Source organism: Borostomias antarcticus, assembly GCF_949987555.1.
Source record: "Borostomias antarcticus genome assembly, chromosome: 7".
Lineage (NCBI taxonomy): Eukaryota > Metazoa > Chordata > Actinopteri > Stomiiformes > Stomiidae > Borostomias > Borostomias antarcticus.
Window position 1 is genome coordinate 7923756 of NC_140240.1, and position 9580 is coordinate 7933335.

Consider the following 9580-nt stretch of genomic DNA (forward strand, 5'->3'; position numbering starts at 1 on the left):
ACTAGTGTTTAACCCATATTAAGCCAAGGAGCTGCACCCTTCCTTCATATGCAGTTCATATACCGCACCACGGTATGGTAGCCTAGTGGAAACGCCTGACAAGCAACAATAATGTGAATCAGACCCTCTCGTCTCTTTAGTTTTCAATCGAAAATTGGTCAGTTTTCTCTGAGCATTTAGTCTATACCTGACATAAAATAAATAATCTCATGCTCAAGAGAAAGAGCTGCTTCATTGACGTGAACACGCGATAGGCGATATGTTTCGCTGTGATCTGATTGGCTTCAACACATTTGAAAACCTAAAATGCGTTTTGGCCGATCAGATCACAAGTCTAAATAGGGTCAAAGATGCAGACAGGGGCAGATCAGGGACAATCTGAACTATTTATTCAGTGAAAAAACATAACATTCAAATAGCCTACTAACAGGCTACACCAATGGCATTGCCTACAATTCATATTGAATAGAAAAAATACTCATAATATTAAATACATATTATTTAGAATAAATTAAGTCTATTTTAGTATGAATAGGGGGCAGGTCTGACAGACTGGTTTGGAGTGCAGCGTTAGGGTTTGGAGGTCAGGGCAAAGGGCCAGTGTTGGAGTTCAGAGGTCATGTCGAAGTGCCAGCGTTCTGGGGTCTGTAGCGGATCTGCAGATCTCCGAGGGGCTGGAGCATCCCGAAGCCGTAGCGACCAGGGTTGAGGGGAGGAACGCAGGCCTCCGGATCACACAGCTCCAGGTCCAGACGGGTCAAGAACAGGAACACAAATCTGCAACAACATACAACAGTCTGATACTGAGAGCTGATGCAACTCGCACACTGACAGCTTATCACTATTATTAGCACTGTGATTCACATTATATGGATATGGAAATCATCTTAGTATCTTAGAATCTTAGTGCATAAATTATCTATGTTGCGGTATTTGGGCAATACCAAGTGTGTATATTTATGAATATTTGTATTTATTCATAAAAGTTATATGCCTATATTATTATATATTACAAAGGGCTGGTTTGTATCAACTAGTGGAGAATGTCCTACTCACTGCTTGATGATGCTGACAGCAAAGTGTCTTCCAACGCAGATGTTGTCTCCGGCACCCCATGGCATGGTGTAGTACTTCAGCCTCTCTCCTGCCTTACAGAACGTCTTCTTCTCTGTCATGTCTGCATTGAGGAAGCGGTTATATTGGAATTTCTGCCAAGCAAGAAACAAAATCACATGTTAGTAGTTGACGCTACAGTGCAGCACATCTACACAGCTACTCTGGCTACCTTCATGTATCCGGTCTCCGTCATGCATTCTGTGTGCACTAGGGGTGCACTAGAGGTCATTGGTCCATCTGTGACCTCTGATAGGATCAAACCCCTCCCCTACAGCCCAAGCTGCATGTGTTTGTTTAAATTACCTGATGAAGATCTAGTGTGACCGAAACGTTGTTTTCAATAAAGTATTTTTGCAAGTAAGGACAGTGTGTGGGAAGCCTCTAGTGTACATGGATCTGTTCACTCACATTTTAAAACATTTTACAGTAAGGAGTGCAGGTGCAGCTGCATAACAGTGAGTTTGTTTAAATTACAGCTGTTTACCAGCTAATCCCCTGGGACCTAGGCCACACACCACATTTAACCTTTACAGCACATAACCCCGGCTCCATTTAAACAGCGACAAGTACAGTAATGCATTATGCAAGGGGAAAAAATACTATTCAGGACTGCTCTTCCAATAAATATAACTAAGTTCAAGCTTAAAAACAAAACACTGAGAAGACAGACAAACCCTGATTACTCCCTTGCTCACCCAACCTCCCCATCTACTGTGACCCATTCATAAACCAACGAGCAACGAGTGGCCATGCCTAGGAGGTAGCATCATTCATACCCCTGAGATGAAGACAACACACCCCTATACCACTAGCAGCAAAATTGAGCAACATTTATGACTAAATGACCAACATGTTTTACTTTTAAGACTAAAACATCAGTGGTTTTATAGGATAGCTACAGTACAAGTTAAATGTTTTTGCATTTAATGTATGTTAATTCAACCTTATGGATCAAAGTTACCATACATTGTTCTGTACTGTATGTATAGAGGATATGTTGTACCTGGGGGTCCTGTATGTATAGAGTATGTGTGTTGTACCTGGGGATCCTGAATGTATAGAGTATGTGTGTTGCACCTGGGGATCCTGAATGTATACTGTAGAGTATTAATATTGTACTGTGTATATATATACTGTATAGAGTATGCTTGTTGTACCTGGGGGTCCTGTATGTATAGAGTATGTTGTACTGTATGTAGAGAGTATGCATGTTGTACTGTGTGTATAGAGTGGGTGTTGGACTGTACAGTATGTATAGAGTATGTGTGTTGGACTGTATGTATAGAGTATGTGTGTTGGACTATGTATAGAGCATGTGTGTTGTACCTGGGGGTCCTGGTGGATCTCGGGGTCCATCTGTGGGCTGAGGAACGGGAACAGACACACCCTGTCCCCCTGTCTGAGGTGGTACTCCTGCCCGCTGGCCAGGCGGAGGGTCTTGTCCTGCATCACCACCCTGGTGACGATGACGGCGGCCGTGAGGCGCAGGGTCTCACTGAGAACACCATCTGTGGAGCACGGGACAGGACAGTAGGTACGGTTCAATAATAACACTAAACCCAGGAGCATATTACATTAGGGATTCCAAAGCACCAACCACCTCCCTCAAACACAAGCAGCAAAATCGCTTTATCAAACGTTACATAATACGGTTTTCCAATTGTCTTTTTCCCCCCTCTCGTCTTCCCCTACAGTTGAGCTGCGCTTCTTTCAGCGTCAATCGACGTGCCAAAACCGGAGGTGGAAGACACACAAAGAATAATTGTGGAAAAACTAGCTCCTTACCGAACACAGGTGTGCTGTGCTTGTGCGGCGCGTGGAGGCGCTGGACAGGCAGCCCTCGTAGCTCCTCTGTCACGGCTCTCATGGCCTCGGGGTGAGTGAGCAGGAATCCCAGCAGCCAGAAAGCAGCAGGTCCAGCATTACCCTGGAATGAGATGACCACAGCACTGAGCCAACCCTCCAGAAACACATATGACCTGTTACTGTTCACTATGCACAAGTTACACCACCGATACACAGGTGGTGTTACAGGGCCGCCTCTTTGAACTGACAACACATGGATGTGTGTAGACCGTCAGGCTCTCAGGGCGAGGTGTCTGCGCCGGTCTGACAGTCCTGCCAGCCCCTCTGCTCACCTCCACCGCTACAGTCGGCCCTCCGCTGACCGACAGGGCAAACGGCCCGCACATGCCGAGCTAGTCTGGACGCCCCTCTGTGAGCCCGCTAGATCAGGATGGTCTCACGAGGCTAGGAGAGGCATGGGCACAGACTGACTATACAGTGGCTGGTGTCCAATTTTTAGCCTTCTCAGATAAAAAATTATATTTTGTGACCCTTGTTTGTTGCTAGATTTAAGATTATAGCTACCTTTAGCTAGTATCCACCATCTCTGCAGCACCATCTCCAGACGGAGCTGGTTTATACAATTCAGTTGATTAAGTAAAATGGTTGTATTTCTCTGCTAGCCATCTTCTTGTTATTGATATCAAATATTGGACGTTTCTAATGTATTTGTAATAAAATATGAAAATAAATCCTCGGACTAGCACTAGCTAACGTCTAATTTAGCTAGCTAGTTTGAATATAACTGAATTTAAATACTACACTTATAAAGATAAAATTAGCTTGTTTGTTCAATCATGTTTTAACTAAGATATCTTAGAGAAAAATATTTTTTTACAAGGACAGATTTATTTATAGTCAACAGCGATCGCTGTTTCGGTGTCCAGTACTGAGAGAAACTTCCTGTCACCAGTAGGTGGCGCTCCAAGCATGACTCAATACCGATGCATAGATGTGTTCAGGACGGTACCTTGATGAAGCGTAAGAAATGTTGTGTAAATCGGACAATGTATGTAGGAGTTATGATGACTTCCTTCTTGACCTGTAGGCGGCGCTATAAGTATGACTCAATACTGACCTACAGATGTGTTCAGGACGCGACCTTCATCAACCCTGAGCAATTTGGAGTAAATTGGATAACGTATGTAGGAGTTATGAGGACTTCCTGTTTCACCAGTAGGTGGCGCTGTAGGTATGACGCAATATTGACTTACAGATGTGTTCAAGATGCAACCTTAATCAAGCATGAGCAATTTGGAGTAAATCGGATAATGTATGTGGGAGTTGAGTACTTCCTGTTTCACCAGTAGGTGGCGCTGTAAGTGTGACTCAATACCAACGCATAGATGTGTTCAGAATGCGACCTTCATGAAGCGTCAGCAATTTGGTTCAAATCGAATAATGCATGTAGGAGTTGAGGACTGTTTAACCAATAGGTAGCGCTATAAGTATGATGCAATACTGAAACATAGATGCGTAGACATAGACAAAACCTTCATGAAGCGTGAGAAATATCGGACAAATCGGATAATGTATGTAGGAGTTGAGGACTTAGTGTTTTATGGTGAAATGTCAGAATTTGGCGAGGCGCCACGGCTAGGGTGTTTGGTGAAAACTCAATTTTTTTGATAACTTTTGTTATCAAAGGACAGGCGAGTCTAAAGTACGAGGCATGGGAATGGTAAAAACAAGGGGAAAATGGCACATTAAGAGCAAAATGGCTGACTTCCTGTTGGATATTGGGTATAGCTCCAAGAGACATTTTAGTGCGTCTCCATGAACTACATATGCCCACCGAATTTCGTTCTCCTACATCAAACTGAAAGGTGGGGCTCGCCATTTTAAATTTTCCAGGGGGCGCTCTTGAGCCGTTTTGCCACGCCAATTTTCCATCACTTCCATCACCCATGTAATATCAAATGTTTCACCGGGACTGACGTATCTGCAAAGTTTCATCCGTTTTCATCGATGTTTAGGCCGTCAAAAATGCATTTGTTTGGGGAGAAGAAGGTAGGAGAAGGAGAAGGTAGGAGAATAATTATAATCCTTACAATTGCACCGCCAGTGCTCGGGCCCTAATAAAATGTGCAGACAGCCAAATAATTAAATTAGTTCTAAAAAGTCACGTTATGTAATAGCAGTTACATAAGATTCATACATAGTTTCATTCTTTTGAAATACAGGTTATTTTGGTTCACCTGACAACTTTTCTTTTGTGCTGAGCCGGAATGTTTGAGCTTATAGTTTCAGATTGATTTGCAACACGCAATTCTCCCAGGTGCCACATTCCATTCTCTGAGGCATCATTGACGACACGATGAGTAATACGTTCGAACGTGAGAGTTTCGAGCCACTGAGGGGGAAGAATCCAGTGAGCCTGCCAGAGCTGAACACGGGTTGAGAACAGGACAAGGGGAGAATTCACGCATGCCGCCGGGGTGTGGCAGAAGTCTGAGAAAGGTCAAGGCACGCCTGGGACACTCACCTGGGTGGCCCAGAGCTGTAGCAGCATGGCTCGCCTCTGTGTCTCCGTGTCCACCCCCTGCTCCTGCAGGTAGCACCTGTAGCTCTGCTGCCAGGAGAGGCCGGCGGTCCCCTCTCCTCTCAGCCAGGCCGGGGACAGCAGCTCCCACAGGAGCTCTCTGCAACAGCTGGCTCTCTTCCTCTCATCTGATACGTGGATACATTACAGTCATTTAGCAGACACTTTTATCCCAAGTCACTTACAATCGTTGCATAATAACGTAGGTAGTCAGTGTACTACTACTCACCAGAACTCACAAGTGCATCTCTTTTCTAAATAAGTGACTAAGAGCTTAATCTTGTGCTAAAGCCAAAGTGCAAGAGTAGCAGAAAGAGGACTAGCACTAGTGCTGAGGCAGCCTGACTACAGCTAGTAGCAACTTATTACAGTAAGAAGAATATACTCAGTCAATTCTTGATGAGTCAGCAGTAGTTTCAAATCCCTCCAGAAGTTAAATGCAGACTAGATACATTGATACAGGCCACAAACACAGAGACAGTGACACACAGAGGTGATAGGCGGTACTGTATGAGCATACTCTTATTATGTTACCATTACAACCAGTGCCTATATTATACCTTGCTTTAGCGTTGAACGTGCCAGTTTTGTGAGAAGATCGTCAAACTTGCGGAACTCTTTGTAGACAGCGGTGGCGTCAGTGATGTTGTTATTCTCAGAACCAAACAGTGTTAGATACCCAGCCCTAAGGACAGAAACCTCTGCGTTTGCTGTGGTTTGGGTGCTTATCTGGCTCTATAAAAATTGCTCTGGTTTATTCCGTCCGCTCTGTTGGGTTTACCTGAAGAGCAGGCTGTAGCAGAGGCTAAAGAGGCCCTCTTCTCTCCAGTCAGTGGGGTCAGCAGTCCTTTGTTGGTCTGAGAGCAAGGCCTCCAGGTGGCTGTGCATGGAGCTGTTCAGTCTGGATAGATTCATGCCCTGGAAGTGCCTGGGAGGAACATAGAGAGAATCACAACTTGGCATTAGTCTGACATTTTCAAAAAAAACATTTCAATGCTCTCAATGTGTATAAAAAACATTATAGTACTATATTCACATACATAGTTAGAGAACACCTTAATGCCTTAGCATACACTTTAGATATAAAGTCCTCAAAAATAGTTCGGAGACATTATTTCGGTCGATTATTTCTCCCCTTTAATAATACCAATTGGTATTGTCTTTTATACTGTTGGAAAGCCTGATTAGTCACCTTTAAAAAGAGGTACAACTGTAAGGATTGTGCATTCGTGGAATGAGCAACACAGCTAAACCTGTGAAAAAGTGTGCCAAAAAAAGTGCCAAAATCCCCTGCAATATTCTGCCGTCAATGCAGTGAGATATCGGAATGAGATTCTGGAGCCAGAGGAGATCCCATACCTCCAGAATCTGGGACCTAACTCCGTCCTCCAGGAAGACATCGCCCGGCCTCACAGAGCCAGGATCATCACAGAGTACCTCCAGAATTTGGGAGTGGAGAGGATGGAATGGCCTGCCGTGAGTCCAGACCTCAACCTAATTGAACACTTGTGGGATCAGCTTGGGCGTGCTGTACGTGCTAGAGTGACCAACACAACCACGCTGGTTGACCTTCAACAATTCCTGGTTGAGGAATGGAATGCCATCCCACAGCAAAATGTGACCAGGCTGGTGACCAGCATGAGGAGGAGGGGCCAAGTTGTTGTGGCTGCGTATGGATCTTCCAAATGTTACTGAGGTCTCTGAATGTCTAAAATTAATGAAGTGTAAAAATGGCCAAAGTGTTGTTTTTTCCTTATTACTGTGGGAGAGTGCAATCATCAAATCCACCAAGCAACTCCAAACAAGAGTGAATACCAACAGAAGAATATTGCAGGGGATTTTGGCACATTGCTGGGTGCTACCCATACCTGTGTTGCTCCAACGATATAAAATACAATACCAATTGGTATTACTAAAGAGAAGAAATAAACGACCGAAATAACATTTCCAAACTATTTTTGAGGAATATATATTATACTTGACAATTCTGTATTATTCCTGCCACATGTCTCTGATGTACACTGGCACTATAACACACAGGCACGAACGCGTCATTAAGAACAGGTTCTAAATTGAACTATGTTACACCCAACTTTCATGAGTTTCATGAAAAGCGGTCTGGTAGTTTCTGCGTAATCCTAGTTCAAAAAATGGATGGAGGTGAATGGCCGGTCCAGCTATGTTTGGCCGGCTTCTGGACCCACCCTGTGATTTCGATCCACTCCAGAATCTAATGGGTTGTTAGTTGACCCATGGTACTGTACACTCCACCGAATTTAAAGAAAATCAGTGTGGTAGATTTAGCATAAATCTGGTCTAAAAAAATCAATGGAGGTGAGTGGCTGGCCATGTTTGGCCGGCTTGTGGGCCTGCCCTGCGATTCGGATCTACTCCAGAATTTAATGGGTTCTAAGTTGGCCCATGCTACCCCCTCCATGAGGTTCATGAAAATTGGTCTGGCAGTTTTTGCGTAATCCTGCTAATAAATAAACCAATAAATAAATAAATAAACCAACCAACACACGGCACCGGAAACATTACCCCTCGCCCTGCGCTGTTGCGGAGGTAACAACACCAGACAGGCAGATACCCTATAAGCCTAAATATGTATCGGAGGTCTGTTGAAACCTACTCTTCCATCCAGGCCCTCTCTGTCCTGGGGTGAGCGGTGGGCTGCAGGCAGAAGATCCTCTGCATCAGCAGGTGTTTGTAGGGGGTGAAGTCCAGGGACTGCGTGTCATTCAGGACCGCATCGTAGGAGTTGGGATCAAGAAGCACTGTCACATAATAACCAGCAACACGGACCTGGAGACACCGTTTCATTAATGACAGGATAGCGCTATTGATGTGACTTCATAACCACATCAGATCACAGCTGTGTGATTCAACAGAACAGATTGTTGTGGGGTTAGTACAGTGTAAATGCATTATGAGTTCTTACTGTAAAAATGTCACCATGCTTTTGTTTCATTCGCGTCAGGAACTTTGCGGCATCTTTCCCAAACTCAAGGGCATGCCCGAGCCATGGAATCCAGCCTTGGTCTAAAGGTGGCTCATTCTTCTTTCTGTCAAACACAGGCAGACACACATGTCAAAACCACAAACACAATAGTTGAATGAAAGGTATTATAATACTAGTACATTAACTGTACAGTAGGCTAACTGTGCATACACACAAACAATCATGCACAAATTAACACATGTAGGGTTAGCAAAATTGGGCCATTATCACACCGCCAACCTACAGAAATGCCTCCCCTGTTGAAACTAATCCCGTCCGGACATTGCTATACCCTACACTTACGTTAGATCGGTTAGGCTATATTTTGCAAATGAGCACACGGTCAAGCAGCGCATTTGTTGCGCCGCAGCGCCCTCGGTCGTTTGTCGCGGTAGTAGATTGTAGAGCTCGACCCACGTACTCCTCCTACTTCCCACTTTAGTAGCCTACTAGATAGGCTACAATACAAATGCAACATAATCATTCCTCACTATTACTAATGCACTTAAATTACCTACCTAAATGTTAGAACACACATTCACTGGATTCAACTTATATTCAAAAGTATTAATTTAAATTAGGCTATCCTTATTATTTAAAACAGTATTTCCTTTTATTTCAAATTACCAATTTAAGCGCTCTGCCCAGCTCTTTCTTTATTTCTCATGTTGAGAAAATATTGGCAAAAGAGCCTTTATGTTTTAAACCACAGCAGAACAAGTTACCTGTTGATATGATACATCTCATATGTTGATACTTTTAAGCATGCTTTCTTATGCTCTTGTTATCATTGAAGCTGTGTCCGGTAGGCTACTGATTGGATCCATCTTGAGTGACCTATTATTTGGCCACCTCGTGGTACAATGGTTTGTCGGATGTTTTTCCTCTTTTGGCTTGTTTGTTTTCATCTATGTATTGTCTGTCGTCTTGAAAACTGTAGGCTATTCCTTTTTTTTTAAAATTTACTTTACACTCTTCTGTTGTTATGAATAGCCTATGATCTGAATCGCGTTTCTATCGCGTTGGATGCGTGTGAGATCAAGTTTATGCAGTTTTCTGGTGTATAACAAACAAAA

General features: G+C 43.7%; 1 protein-coding gene across 1 annotated transcript; it reads right to left on the minus strand.

Annotated features, from left to right (window-relative positions):
• Positions 1 to 617: 617 nt before the first annotated feature.
• ptgis (prostaglandin I2 (prostacyclin) synthase) lies at positions 618 to 9246 on the minus strand (the record flags this gene model as incomplete). Its single annotated transcript, XM_084440914.1, has 10 exons — positions 618 to 777; positions 1057 to 1208; positions 2443 to 2624; positions 2902 to 3043; positions 5447 to 5631; positions 6064 to 6188; positions 6285 to 6431; positions 8136 to 8308; positions 8445 to 8568; positions 9230 to 9246. 10 exons carry the CDS (start codon positions 9244 to 9246, stop codon positions 618 to 620), a joined length of 1407 nt encoding a protein of 468 aa, XP_084297040.1.
• Between the last annotated feature and the right edge of the window lie 334 nt (positions 9247 to 9580).